At 38.3% G+C, this 16,198-nt stretch overlaps 1 protein-coding gene across 1 annotated transcript; it reads left to right on the forward strand.

Moving 5' to 3' along the window:
- The first annotated feature begins 2,220 nt into the window (after positions 1-2,220).
- Positions 2,221-3,067, forward strand: LOC145681111 (stress-associated endoplasmic reticulum protein 2-like). The gene has a single exon (XM_081752523.1). The coding sequence runs from the start codon at positions 2,302-2,304 to the stop codon at positions 2,494-2,496; it is 195 nt and encodes a 64-aa protein (XP_081608649.1). The 5' UTR covers positions 2,221-2,301; the 3' UTR covers positions 2,497-3,067.
- The last annotated feature ends 13,131 nt before the right edge of the window (positions 3,068-16,198 follow it).

The raw sequence follows: 16,198 nt of genomic DNA on the forward strand, positions 1-16,198 counted from the left end.
TCTCTCCCCTCGAACTTTGCGACGCCATCGATTGATGACTTGCTTGCTCGCATGGCGGGACGTCTTCTTTACACTTCTAGTGACATGAAACAGGGATTCTTCCAAATTCCAATCACAAAAGAGAGTCAGGAGTGTACAGGATTCTCCGTACCAGGTGCTTCGAGTTATGTTTACCAAGTTCTGCCTATGGGCCATGTGTCCTCGGCAGCTGCTTTGAATAGATTAGTGAAATTGACTCTCGCAGGCGTCCCGAGTTCGAATATAATGTATTACGTCGACGATTTTTATGTAGTGGCCTCTACTGTGGACGAGATGATACACTGGTGCACCATCCTCTTCCAAAAATATCGAGAACGTGGGTTAAAATTGTCACCCGAGAAGACGAAAATAGCACATCACTCTATGGTGGTTTTAGGCCATAAACTTTCGAAATATGGTTTACAGATCTCTGACCGGATGCTGGACACGATCAAGGACTACCAACGCCCAAGGACAAAGAAGAACTTGAAGAGTTTTCTCGGTGTTTGTTCTTTCCTGAGAAGGTATGTCAAGGACTTTGCCCAGATAGCGCACCCTTTACAGAAATTGATGAGGCGTGACGAGGAATTTACTTGGGGTTCCGAACAGCAGCAATCCTTCGAAGCATTAAAAAATGCGATTTTGGAGAGTCCAACTTTAATGGCCTACAAGCCTGAAAGAGAGCTGCACATCTTTACAGATGCTTGCAAGAAAGGTTTGGCCTGTGTAGCCAAACAACCAGCTACAGATGAGCCGGATGCTGAATTGGTGCCAATTGCGTATGCGAGCAGAGCAGTTGCTCCATCGGAGAAGAATTTGTCCGTCTACCATTTGGAACTTTTAGCCCTTCTCTACGCTTTACGCTCCTTTCGTTACTTTATCCTTGGACGTCATTTTCATCTTCACACTGATTCGAAGGCTATCACATTTCTTCGCCATAGTAAGAACTTGACAGGGAAACTCGCTCGTTGGTTGTCAGAGATTGATTCTCATGACTTTACGATTTCTCATGTTGCTGGTTCCGAGAATTTAGAAGCAGACGCCATCAGCCGCTTTGTAAAACATCGAAGAGACGAGGAGGACGAAGAAGAGAGTGCCTCAGACCCAAGAATCTTCATGATCGAGGACTTGGATAGCATTGACCTTAAGAAGGAGCAGAGGAATGACGGATTTCTGAGTAAAGTCATTGCGTATTTGGAGGATAGACCCGACAAAGACCCGGAGTATGAGAGGAGAGCATCGCATTTTGCCCTGCGTAAGAACATCCTGTATAAAGTTAACAAGACGCCATTGGGAAAAGTTTTTCTATTAGCAGTGCCCACCAAGTTAAGGGATGTAGTATTCGAGAAGGCCCATTCAGAGAAATTAGGTGCCAATCACGCTGGTTTCAGTAAGACGTATAACCTCCTAGTGAAATCTGTTTATTTTGTAAACATGAAGAAATTCGTTTATGAAAAATGCAAACAATGCATTAGCTGTCAAGTATTGAAAAAGCGTAGTGGCAAACCTTACGGAAGTCTGCAGACACACCCCTGTGTTCCACCCTTCTATAGAGTGTATGTTGACTTAGGAGGAGTGTACCCCTGTAATAATATCTTACGACACAAGTTTCTCATTGTTGTCGTGGATGAAGGGACACGATTCTGTATCACTGGATCTTTACCAGATGCTTCAGCGGCTTCCGTTAGTTCTTTTCTATACGAGAACGTTATTCTGAAATATGGACTAGTAACAGAGATCGCATGTGACCGCGGAGCAGCTTTCACTAGTGCTGTGTTTAAAGAGCTTTGTCACATCCTAGGAACACAGATACACTTTGCAGATGTACAAGGGCATTACGGTATCGGAACAGTTGAAGTCGTAATCCGACATATTGAACACCAGGCGAACAACAGGAGGAAGCCCAGCAGAGAAGATGAAGCTACAGGTACTGTGACGTCAGTTTTCTTCCTTTCTCTTCCTCACCTCTCTCCTACCCTCACTCTCTCCAGAAAAAGCTAAAATTCTTATTTTTATTTCTTTTAAAATCAGACGGGTGTCGTCCGGTCCCAGGACTCGTTCTACCCTTGAGAAACATCCCAAGAATCTCACTTTGACGACACAGCTTTCTTTGAAAATACTTTTCAAATTAAGCACCCGTAAAATGGTAGAGATGCTGGTTCTTTCTTAGTAATTTCTATTTTTATTCCCCCCCCCATACGATTACGTCGGTCAACGTGGAGGTAATCTGGTGTGGAGTTTTGTTGTGATTTAATTTTTAATCATTCATAAACGTTCCAAACCATGGCCCCAAAACAGAGAATGCGCATTGCAAATGAAAAAGCTAGTAAAAACGTCACATTGAGAGGAAATGTTCCCAAATCATCGAAACCTCAGGATGAGAAATATCCAGTGGGACCGTGGCTTCTCGCGCTGTTCGTTTTCGTTGTGTGTGGCTCAGCTGTCTTCCAGATAATCCAGAGCATCAGACTGGCATAAAATACCTCGGATTCGGACAACAATCAGCAGTTCAACAGCAGCAATGTGTCGAGAAATGATTGTGGTTCTGTTCAGTGATACGAGCACTTCACTACAAGGCACCGAACACTTTTGTACTCCGAAGTTGATGATCTCCTTCCATGGTGCTACGACCTAACAGTTGTCTAAATTTCTGTTCTACATCAAATGTCTTCTTGTTTTTTTGTGACTGTTTTCTGATACAGATGTTTTTTTTTTCTTTTCTTTCTTTGGGTTGGACGAGGTGTAATTGTTGTGTACTTTCCTTTTGGGACCTAATCTTTCGTATGTATTGACATGACTGTGGTATATTAATGTACACTATTATATATAAATATATATATATATATATAAATAAAAGAAAGAGATATAAATATATATATAATGTAAATATGGGCTGAATGTGTGCAAAGATAATGGAAGACCATGGGACGGTCACGAATTACCTTGACTGACTAACCATTCCAGTTTCATTCTTTGTACAAAAAAAGAAAAAGAAAAGAAGCAGTGTACCATGCAAAGAGTGATACAGAAGTAAAATTGTTATATAATATTTAAAAAAAAACACAATTTTACGGGTGCTTAATTTGAAAAGTATTTTCAAAGAAAGCTGTGTCGTCAAAGTGAGATTCTTGGGATGTTTCTCAAGGGTAGAACGAGTCCTGGGACCGGACGACACCCGTCTGATTTTAAAAGAAATAAAAATAAGAATTTTAGCTTTTTCTGGAGAGAGTGAGGGTAGGAGAGAGGTGAGGAAGAGAAAGGAAGAAAACTGACGTCACAGTACCTGTAGCTTCATCTTCTCTGCTGGGCTTCCTCCTGTTGTTCGCCTGGTGTTCAATATGTCGGGTACCGAATTATAAACTGTTCGGTTTGTTTTCCAAATTACTCCCGAAGTGCTCGATTGACTGCCGTGCACTCCCCGGACCGACTCCGTTGACTGTCTTTTGATAACTTCGCGACTAAAGTCCTCGATGACCGACTCCAAAGTCTCCAAGCAACTCCAAAGGTTCTGTGAGACTTCGAAGGCTCCGTGTCTCTCCAAAGGCTCCGTGTGACTCCCTGTTTCCGGGATAGAGGGAGTATTTAAAGACCAACATCTTCTGGTAATCCTGCTGACTCCAGACACGTGTAGATGAGATGTTTTCGTCCCAACAGGTACTCATGACGTCAGAGATGGACAGATAGTTAGGAAAGGAGCTCTCTCAGCTTTATTACATAAAATACACATTGACATAATACATTATATAACATAAACAAACACTTCCACGATTTAGCCTCGAAAACACAAAATTACGGAAGAGAAACGTAGACTAAATTCTCAGACATACATGAATTTCATAAACTAAGACATCCGAATAACTAGCGTTCTTTGACACATAAGAGATGTCTTTTATGAAATTAGAAAAAAAAAGAAAAAAAAGAATAATCTCACAACACCGAAGATAAGTCTGAAGATGTCTTAAAGAATAAATGATTTTGTGGGAGATCAACGAAAGTCAATAAATATTAGTCTCTTCACATAAGTTAATAAAAATTAAGCAAATTTAATGTAGTCCTCTTGGCTGAGGGGGTAGAATGAGGGAGTAGATTTTATTATACTATTTTGACAGCAAATCGAATCCTATCCCATCCGATCCTTTTAGTACAAAACATCATACAAACTTAATATTTTTATAGTTGCTAACCATGAGACATTAAGTATCGCAAATTGTTCTTGGGTCAATAACGACTCACATGGGATTAAATTGGTCAATACAATCAATTTTCAAACCAATGAAGTTACGATTCAAAACAAAATTACAGTGGACATCTGTAAAATACCAATTATTATAACCTGAAACGCGCAGTAGTATTGTCTTCCGAGGGTTAATTTTATTTTTTCAACTGCTTTTGTAGCATTTTTCTCTTATTTAAATGACAATCATATTATTATTGTCAAAACTAAGAAAGTATTGAAGGTTGGAATGAGAACGTCGTTTTGAAATAATTTGTTTAAATTGTAGAGGAACGTTAGCTTTTTCATTTCGTAATTGTTTTTGAACAATTTCAAAGAATAGAGCATGTGCGTGCACGTGTTGTAATAAATGTTGCCTGCTCTTCTAGGAAAGTTAGGGAATTATTTAAATTTGGATTTATTTACACACAGACTTAAATCCTACGGGTCGTATGAATTTGAAAAAAAATGAAATGAAATCTTTGAGTTTTACGTCCCACAATTATGCTGGTTAGGCTAAAGGAGACGGTGATGATGAGAGATGAGTGAAATGATGATGAGAGAGGAGGAAACGGAAGAACTCAAAAACCCACGAGCACGGTGTTTGTCCACCACAAAATTCACTTGGCGGGGCTGGGATCGAACCCGGAACCCCAAGCACCAGAGGTGAACGCTCTACCACTGAGCCACAGCACCCCTCCTGTGAATTTGATTTGTATACATTCCTTTGAATCAGATATTATGTTGATTTTTTTCGTGTCATAAATATGTGGATCAGATATAACCTTACTTATGGTTACTGTGGTTAATTTGGTACAACACTATTGTTAATTTGGAAAACGGGATGCGAAAGGTGCAATTTTACCTATAACATATTTAGTTCTGTTACCTTTACAATTAACAAATTAAATATAATGCTATTAAGATCAGCTATATAATTAGAACAAGTAATACATGATGAAAATTAAAATAGAATATATGTGAAATCAGAGATACATCATTGCAATTGAGTATAAAAAGTGATAAGTGTACATAAACTATCTTTCAAGAAGATAATGCGAAGATAAGTTTATTTTTAAATGGCGTTATGTTAATAAACTAGCATTAGACCTTAAGTGATTTAAATTACAAGGATGACGTTTCTTTATATTAATTGCCTTATTCTACATAAATAATTGAATATTACATGGCATAACGTAGAACCCTTACTTTGTGACTTTCGAGTTCACTGCGTAGAAACTTGTTGGATTAAGTGGCATAGGACGTATCTTGGAGCTACAGTCAAATTGTTGTGAATTGTAATAACAATTGACGAATTTCTTGCAGATTCTGCAATAACACATAAAAACACTAACATGAAATAGTATAAAAGTACGATCTTAAGTTTATGTCATTTTATGAAATGTACTCTTTCAGGTAAAATATATAGTATACCTATAAAAAGTATTATACTTTCCCTCACTTAAAGTAATAAACGGTTTAGAGAAGATAAGTATCATCTTTATTTGTTCTTGTACACTAAGTACTAAACAAGTACCAAGAAAATACACACACACACACACACACACACACACACACATATATATATATATATATATATATATATATATATATATATATATATATATATATATATATATATATATATATATATATATATATATATATATATATATACGGGTTAGACAAACAATCTAAAATGTTTGCAAAAGTATGAAAAGCATACCTAGTATGGTGTTGGGCCTCCTTTTGCATCCAAACTAGTTTGGATCCGACGTGGAATGGACGTATACAGCTCCTGAATCGTGGTGTGTGTAATTTTGTACCATTGTTCCTCCAAAACATGCTCCATTTCCTTAAGGAATGCTGGTTGATTGTAATAAGACCAAACACACAAATCTAACTCAGCCCACAATGGCTCAATAATGTTCAGATCTGTTGATTGTGAGATCCAGGGGAGGTGTGATAGCTTCTGGACATGCTCCCCAAAACCATGATTTAACCTGTTTGTAGCGTGAAAGGGTGCCAAATCATCTTGGTAGATGCCATCACCATCAGGGAACAATATTTGGGCCATGGGAAGAACCTGGTCCCCCAAATGAACTTGTACGACTGAGCATTCATCATTCCATTCAGGGCCATGAAGTCTTACGACGGTGTTCTCCATACCTAAACATAACCTGTTGTTGAAAACAAGGTGAAGGTCAATTCATCGGACCACATGACGTGTTTCCACTGCTCATGAGTCCACGCATTATGGTCCTTCCATCACTGGATACGCCTCTTCGTATTTACTGCTGCGACCAGGGGTTTGACGATAGCGGCTCTGCCATGAATTTTCATTTTATGAAGTTCCCTTTGGACTGTTTTCGACGAAAGCAGGTGCTGGATTCCGGAATTGAGTTCTGACGTAATTTTCATTGCAGTGGTCTTCTTTTTAGCTGCTACAATCCTTTTTAATGCCGTCCGGTTCCTATGTGTCAGGATTGTCTTTCGACCACTGTTGTGCTTTCCAGACGTCATTTGCCTATGAATTGTGTATGCCCTTGTGACATTGGACACAGTTCCTTTCGATACATCCACAATTTTCGACAATGCTGCCAATGAAGCTCCAACCAGAGTGGCACCAAGGATCATGCCTCTTTGGAAGTCTGTCAGGTCGCCCATTTTAACGCACCACTTTCACACCACGACACTCACAGGGGAACTGGTTACTGAAAACGGAGGAGGAAACTCCACACGATACATTGAAAACAAAAAAGAATCCGTTACTGCAACACATGTTGTACAGTGGAGGGCCAAACGTACGTGTTCTGATTGAAGTGATTTTAGATTTTCTGTCTACCCCTATATATATACATATATATATGTGTGTGTACATGTATCGAAAATTCATTGTTTATATATATATATATGTATATATATATATATATATAGATAGATATATATATATATATGTGTGTGTGTGTGTGTGTGTGTGTGATGTCTGAAAAGTCCCTTAGCGCCCGTTCTAAAATCCATATGGAAGTATTTCTATTAAAGTTGATGTAGGAAATATACAACATGGCTAGAGCCAGACATTTTGGACGATGATTTTTGGACGACCACCATCTTGCGGTTCATTTCTTTATTTCAAACTGTTATTTCTTATATTTTCAGAAATCGATCATTAATTCTGAACTCTTAAAATCATGCACGGAATTCGGAGCTCCACAAATGCTTATTTCTATCTCCATCTCTTCCTTAGCCTCTGTAAAGTGTGCAGCATATATCTACACCAAAATAATACTTTTGTATAACAAGTGTCAAGAAGCTGTCGATAGTCAGGATTTAAATGCTGCAAATAAGGTAGAAATTTCTTATCCAGTCCATATAGTTATTGCTTATCTTATATTGCAATGACATTCAATTTCCTGGCTGAGACGTGTTCTTTCTTTTGAAATTCTAATTCCAATTTTCCAGTGGCAATACATCAGTAATCAGTTTTACCACTGACTAATCAAATAGGGACGCTCTAAAAAATCTAGACGATACAGACCTAATAATAAAGTAAAGCTCTAAATGAAAATGTGAATTAGGTAAACGTTTAGAATAGTGAACTTAATAATTTTGAATTACTGATATAATGCTTCTTCTATGCCTTTAAATTTTTAAGTTTAGATAACTTTCATAACTCATATAATGCAGAACAAGAGTGGGCAAAGATTTCTATATATTTAAGCATTCTGTATTGCTCATATCGCTTCCTTCAGAATGCCGAAAATGTTATGTTATGGTCTTCCGATTTTGATTCCCTCTCTAATTCCATTAATATCAGTGCCTTTAGTTTAAGGGGTTTTGATGTGATATCAATATCCGCTTTATCCTTCTTTGATAATATCTTCATAATAAATATAACTCCTCGTTTAGAAAGTGAAAAAGTATTTAATCTATTCTTATTGTACGATTCAGGTGCATGATAAGCTCATTACCTAGCTAAAAGTTAGGAAAAGTGAGAAGCTCATTGTTGCGAGATTATATCACTATTTCCTTATGAAGCTATATGCAATTCGAAAGCGTTATCTAACATAGTATATACCTACATTTCCTTTTGAAAAACAGCAAATTAAAACATCTATTGATGTTCTTCCGAACATAAAAAAAATATGTTTCACATGTTCATATTTTGCTCTTATATTCTCATCCGTAACATATATGGTACTTAAATGGATGTCGTACTATATTCGCTACGGGATACCCGGTTTTCCGTTTGTTCTTTCCGGGCTTCGGATCCCATGCTCTACTCCCAGGCCGTGAAGCTTCTAACGATATATTATAAAACATGCTTATAGCCATGTATTAATTTAACTTTAGTTTATAGTTGAAACCAGCCTTCACATTTTTATGAAACTTCGGTTTCTTTACAAACAACAATAATATATTATTAGCTTCGGCGCGTTAAAAGAGACATTATTAAAAAAAATAGACTATATGTAATTAGTGAAACTTTTTTAAAGTTTTGAGACTGGAAGGTCAACAATCTTTACACGGGGATATTTTCTAATTATCAAATTAAATTAGGTGTTTTGCGGACTACTCTTACACATTAATAGTATAAAGCTAAATTTCCTGCGGGTAATGCTGTTACTCTGGGAAACTAGTCTCTAAGCATCTGTTACAAGTTAATTGAGCAATGAAGCCAAAACATATATTCCTGTAGACAAAGATCTAAGTGGGAATTATGCTTAATAATGTAAAATATTTAAATCGAACATTTAAATTTGTAATATTTCAAAATAAACTAACGAAAATACTATGTTCAACACAAATATTTGTTTGGACTTATATATCTATCAGACTATAGTTTACTAGTTACATCAATAAAATATACGCCATTTTATTATTTCTAAAAACTTTTTGATTCAATTCTTTATCTGAAAAGTAAGAAGTAAGTGATTTTACATTCGGAGAATTCGAGATGTTTTAAGTGTTATACAGAGTTAACTGTTATACACATTAACACATTTTACTAATTCTTATTATTTTATTATCATTATCTAGTAACCCAAAATTAAGGCCTATTCCGTAAGAAGGGCACGCTTTCGTGAATCGAGGAAAAGAGCCTTAAAGATTTTATGAAGGTATATAACAATAACTTAAATTTGCAAATACCTATTACAGGATTTTTAAATATAAAAGATATACATGACTAATACATACCTTGCATTAAATGGAAAATATATACTATTTATTATATTTATAAACACATTTGTATTAAATGTTATGTGCCCTTTTTTTCGAAAATCCTTGTTGATTGAAGAAATAGCACACTATTAATGAATCACAATAATATATTTCTTCTAAATAAAAATATGATGTATTACTCATGGTAATAAATGCGTTATTGATTATGTTATGTTCGTACTCATTCAATATAAATTAAATCCAGTCGCTGTCTTCAGCTGACAAGAACATCATTAAGAACTGAACATCTTCCTGTTTCTGTTCGCTCACTCCAACAAAAGGGACCGGATTAGGTTCAATATCTCTCAATTTCTGACATACAGGTACCACAGTAGCTATTCCACCATCCTTAACACAATACAGCCATGTATAGATTCGTGGTTTCTTCTGCTCACGAGCAAATTTTGTTGTTTCCACTTACTTATGTACGAAGGAAGCAACGACTCTCGAAGAGATTTTTCTTTCACACTATAAAAGGAATCATACAAAATGCACTAAGTTTGAACGAAAAATTTCTCATAGCACTCGTTTTTATAAACCTTAGGAACCAAGGAGACCAGTTTAACCGGTACTTCATTCTTTTTCGAGTTTAAGTACTTTTCACCATGATTTTTTTATTCTTCAAGTTTCAAATTCGTTGTACTATAAAGTACACGCCTCTTCTTTTAAACAGGTTTAATTTAATTTAGTTTTTAAACTATTTCCAGATTTCTAGGTTAATAATATTGTAAGGAGCAAAGCATTAGGAGCTGGTAGGGTCTGAATGTCAGCTGTGCGCCAAAATAGTGGTGCAAAAATTTACAAGTACAATATTGCCATGCTGCAAAAAATGAAGATATCGAGATGAACTTTTCATAGCACCTACAGTATATAATGGTGGTTCCGGGAACAGGACAAGTAGGGTTATGTGGCCTTATTACTGAATATGCCTCAATTATATGTGTAGTACAACTAAAGAGTCGAAAGTTTAATAATAAATACTGGGACAATTTATTGGTAAAGCAAGGGCCGTAATAAATGTAAATAAGGTTCTTATTAGCAAATAAAACACAGAAGTATTTATTGTGTGTATACAGTACCACAATATAATACAGTAACTAAGCAACATGATAATCACTAATACGAGGATGAATTTTTCCATGGAACGGGGGGGATAAAAGGCCGATATAGTGTTTTTCGATTTATTGCCCTTTATATGATTTTCAAATTCCTAACATTTATAATTGATAGCATATCTATTCTTACTTTTTAAAATCGCCGCTGTAGCCTATTAGTCAGAAGATTCATCTCCAGACACGATGTAGAGAGAAGAAAAAGAAAGAGATATGACCAGTAACATAAGTCATTTAACTGCGCCAGGGATCGAATCACTTGACTCATACGCGCCGTCTGCCCCAGGGACTCAGCTGCAGCGTTATATATATGGTTCTATGTCAGAAGGGCCGGAGAAAAGTGCGAGGACAGAAAGACCCGAGTCAAAATGGCCACGGTCATGATAACTTTAGACGTTTTCCTATAATTCCATATGATAGTAATATATTCTGCTATGATACAAAGACCTAGAACCAGGAATACACCGAAAATACTTTGGACATAACCCGCCAGCATATTCAGTTGAAAAGAACTGGAAAAATAATAATTAATCATTTTACTCTAGTAATTCCTTATTTATTCACTGGATAATGATCGACAACAAGCTCACAGACAAATTAATTTACATACTTTTTTTCTACATTATTAAAACGGCTACTACGAAATATGTAAACACTTTCCATCCACTACAACATTCTCCTCCTCTTTTTTTTATTCAGGCGTATATCTATCTGGACATTTGCGCTGCCGCTCGGAACGACGTAATGACGTTTCATCCTCGTCCTTTTTTTCTGATAATGGTGGGTGACCAAGATTATTAGGCAAGGTTTCCGTTTCCATATACCACCAAAAATTATCAGAAGACCTATTTACTACCGTTGGTATTTTTACATTTTCTCTTGTTCGGTTATTCACTGGTAAGTCATTACGAGACACCTTAATGTTCTCTGATTTCTGTCTTCGACTACGTAAGTGGTGTACATGTACCCTTCTACACTTGTTTTCTACCCACACTTCATATAAAGAGTTACCTATACATCGAATAATTCTTCCTGGTACAAATTTTGGGAAGTGACAGGGGTTATTTAAGACCCATACTAATTGACCTTTACTGTATTGGTTCTGGTTGTAAACACCGTTGTCTTTGCTTGTATTCTGGTCATCAATGCCTTTCCTACAGTCTTGATACGTGATATTATACCGGGTACGTGGTTCATATTGGAAGAGTAAGCCTGCTGGTGAATTATGCAACTTTTCCGATCGTGTGAACCTAAGTCCATATAGTAAGTCTTCCAAGATCCTTAACAACTGTGAGGAGGAACACACAGAAAGTCCCTTTTCCATTAATTTCTTTTTCATCAAACCCTTTACGGTTTGCACCGTTCTTTCCGCTAAACCATTGCTCTGGGGATGCCACGGAGGAGAATTCAATATCTTCACTCCCCTTTTTAACCAATAGTCCTTGAAGTCCTTACCACAGAAGGGCGGACCATTATCCGTTACCATGACTTCAGGCCAACCAAATTTATTGAAACAAGTGTTCAACTTTGTAATCGTTTCTGAAGTATTAGTAGAGTTCATTTGCCATACTTCTATCCATTTTGACATCGAATCTACTAACAAAAGAAATTTTCTTCCAGCCAACTCGAAGAAATCTAGATGGATTCGTTGCCAAGGATGTATTGAGTCTCTCCATGATATATATTTCTGTTGTGGTGCTTTATTGTGTAGAGCCTGACAAGAAGTACATGTTTGAACTACGAGATCTATGTCTTCATCCAACGAAGGCCACCAATAATTTGACCTTGCCTCAGCCTTCATGTTTTGTGCACCTAAATGTCCTTCATGTAATATTTGCAACATCATAGATCTTAAAGACGTCGGTATTACCAGTTTATGACCCCAAAAGAGACACTGTTGTTGCACATATAACTCATGACGTCGACGATAATAAGCTTTTAATTCCGTCACATTACCTGTAGATGGCAATCTTGAAGGCCAACCATGAAGCAACCAGTTCTTTATCTGATTAATCGTAGAATCCAGAGTCGTTTCGTTGCAAATCCTGGCGAACAAGGGTGGATCAACTGTGATATTAGTAACAAAATTTTGAGATATTTCCCAATCTCCCACTTCTTCTGACAATGGCAACCGAGACAAACAATCTGCTACTTCCACATGTTTGGAATAATTTATCACATAGTCATAATTAAGTAAGAGTAATGCCCATCTTTGTAAGCGGGGTGAAGCTAAAGTTGGTATGCATGTTTTTCTCCAAAAATCAATTTTGCTGGTAGGGAATCCGTTTGAATCTCAAAAGGTCTACCAAATAGATATTTATGGAACTTTTTAACAGCGAATATTATTGCTAGGGTCTCCTTTTCAAATTGACTGTAATTTTTCTCAGCATCAGTTAAGGTTGCTGATGCGCAAGCTACAGTATGCAATTTTCCTTGTCTCCTGTTACAAAGTTGTGCACCAACTCCGTACGCACTACTATCAGTGATGAGAACGACTTCAGCTGATTTGTCAAAAGGTTGGTTCCATTTTGCTTTCCTTAGCATGTCTTTTGATAATTGGAATTCTTTATCATGCACATTTGTCCAAACCCATCTCTGTTTCTTTTTTAGTAATTCAAATAAGTGAGGCAGTTTTAAAGAAAAATTTGGCAAATGCTTGTGAAAGAAGTTTAACATACCTAAATACGCTTTTAATTGAGACACGTCTTTTGGTGTTTCGCATTTTAAAATTGCCTCTTGATGTTTCACTATCGGAAAAATACCCCTTGGAGAAATCGTATGTCCCAGATATTCAATCTCGGATTGTAAAAATTGACATTTATCCAAACGTACTTTAACGTGATACTCTTGTAAACGTTTTAGCACATTATTAGTGCGTTCAAAACACTCTTCTCTATCATGCCCAGCTATTAAGATGTCATCTAGAAATGCAAATACACCAGGAAAATCTTTTAAAATTTGCTCTATTACCCTCTGAAATATATGGGGACTGCACGTCAATCCAAATGGTAACCGTTGTGGCTGAAAAAGTCCCCAAGGTGTATTAACTGTAAGAAGAGGTTTCGATCGATCATCAACCAATATTTGTTGATATCCCATCCTCGTCGCCAGTTGATAACTTTAGACGTTTTCCTATAATTCCATATGATAGTAATATATTCTGCTATGATACAAAGACCTAGAACCAGGAATACACCGAAAATACTTTGGACATAACCCGCCAGCATATTCAGTTGAAAAGAACTGGAAAAATAATAATTAATCATTTTACTCTAGTAATTCCTTATTTATTCACTGGATAATGATCGACAACAAGCTCACAGACAAATTAATTTACATACTTTTTTTCTACATTATTAAAACGGCTACTACGAAATATGTAAACACTTTCCATCCACTACAGGTCATAGGGGCGCCTACATCAAAGGGGCACCTACGTCAAGGAAATGGCCCTACGTCAAATGGACACGTGTCAAAACGGACCCCACTACAAAAAGGCCCGAGTGTAAAGAGACCTGGTCAAAAAAAACTCAGCAACAAAAGTGCCTGAGTCAAAACATACCCAATTAAAAACGGTCCCATGTCAAAAGAGCCCAGGTCAAAAGTCTCCGGGTAAAAAGGGTCCGGTTAAATACTCCCCGCGAGAAAAGGCCCCCAGTAGAAACGGCCCGGAGTCATGTGATCTCCTGAAAAAAAAAGCCCGAGTCAAAATTACCCCGGTCAAAAGAACCCGCCTCAAAAGGGCCTGAGTCAAATCTTCCCAGCGTGAAAAGGGCCTGTGTCAAAATTGTCCCGCGACGAAAAAAGAATCAAAAGGGCCCCGTGTTAAGAGAGATCGAGTCAAAAATGCTCTTCTTCAAATGGACCAAAAGAGGCCCCGCTACAAAAAGCCCCGAGTCAAGAAGTTTCCGGTCAATAGGTGTCCGCAACAAAAGTGACCCAGTCAAAACGGCCACACGTCAAATGTCCCGGGTGAAAAGGATCCCGCGACAAATGAACCCGAGCCAAAAGGGTATTGTGTAAAACGTTCCAGAGTCAAAACAGACTCACGTCGATAAAAACTGAGTTAAACGGGCCCGCGACAAAGAGACCCTGGCTCTTAAAAGGCTGGGCCAAGCGGACCTGCCTCAAAAGAACACTGGTCAAGACAGCTCCGAAACAAAAGGGCCCATGCCAAACGGCCCAGCGTGAAAATGCCTGGTCAAAAGCTCTTCGCAACATAAGGGCCCGAGTCTAAAGTACCACACGTCAAAAGGGCGCGGTACAAAAGGGTTCGAGTTAAAAGAGTCCTGCGTGAAAATAGCTCCGGTCAAGAGGATCCCGGCTCAAAAGAACCCGTGTCAAATCAGCCCCTCCTGAAAATGGACAGTGTCAAAATGTTTCCGTGACAAAAGACTCGAGTCAAAAGGGCCCCGTGTTAAGGGAGGTCGAGACGAAAAAGTCGTACATAAAAAATGGATTGTGCTAAAAGTGGTCTCGCTAAGAATAGGCCCGAGTCATAAGCCCGGGACAAATTGTGTCCGCAAAAAAAGTGATAAAGTCAAAACGACCCGCGTCAAAAGCGCTAAGTCAAAAGGGTCCGGGTAAAAAGGGTCCGGTTAAATACTCCCCGCGTGAAAAGACCCCCGGTAGAAACGGCCCGGAGTCATGTGATCTCCTCAAAAAAAGAGCCCGAGTCAAAATTCCCCCGGTCAAAAGAACCCGCCTCAAAAGGGCCCGAGTCAAATCGGCCTAGCGTGAAAAGGGCCTGGGTCAAAATTATCCCGCGACGAAAAAAGAATCAAAAGGGCCCCGTGTTAAGAGAGGTCGAGTCAAAAAAGCTCTTCTTCAAATGGACCAAAAGAGGCCCCGCTACAAAAAGCCTCGAGTCAAGAAGTTTCGGGTCAATAGATGTCCGCAACAAAAGTGACCCAGTCAAAACGGCCACACGTCAAATGTCCCGGGTGAAAAGGATCTCGCGACAAACGAACCCGAGCCAAAACGGTATTGTGTGAAACGTTCCACAGTTAAAACAGACTCACGTCGATAAAAACTGAGTTAAACGGGCTCTCGACAAAGAGACCCTGGCTCATAAATGGCTGGGCCAAGCGGACCCGCCTCAAAAGAGCACTGGTCAAAACAGCTCCGAAACAATAGGGCCCATGCCAAACGGCCCAGCGTGAAAATGCCTGGTCCAAAGCTCTTCGCAACATAAGGACCCGAGTCTAAAGTACCACACGTCAAAAGGACGCGGTACAAAAGGGTTCGAGTTAAAAGAGTCCGGTCAAGAGGATCCCGGCTCAAAAGAACCCGTTTCAAATCAGCCCCTCCTGAAAATGGACAGTGTCAAGATGTTCCCGTGACAAAAGACTCGAGTCAAAAAGGCCCCGTGTTAAGGGAAGTCGAGACGAAAAAGTCGTACATAAAAAATGGATTGTACTAAAAGTGGTCCTGCTAAGAATAGGCCCGAGTCCTAAGCCCGGGACAAATTGTGTCCGCAACAAAAGTGAAAAAAGTCAAAACGGCCCCGCGTCAAAAGCGTTCAGTCAAAAGGGTCCGGCGACGAAAAAACCTGAGTCAAATCAGCTCTGCGGCAAACAGGACCGAGTAAAAACGACACCACGTCAAATGAGCCCAGATCAGTATGAAATGA

This window comes from Thermobia domestica, chromosome 3 (genome assembly GCF_964235325.1).
Source record: "Thermobia domestica chromosome 3, izTheDome1.hap1.1, whole genome shotgun sequence".
Lineage (NCBI taxonomy): Eukaryota > Metazoa > Arthropoda > Insecta > Zygentoma > Lepismatidae > Thermobia > Thermobia domestica.

Bases quoted from the DNA above. Each gene is read 5' to 3' on its own strand.
- LOC145681111 (XM_081752523.1), top strand. From the start codon at position 2,302: ATGGCCCCAAAACAGAGAATGCGCATTGCAAATGAAAAAGCTAGTAAA.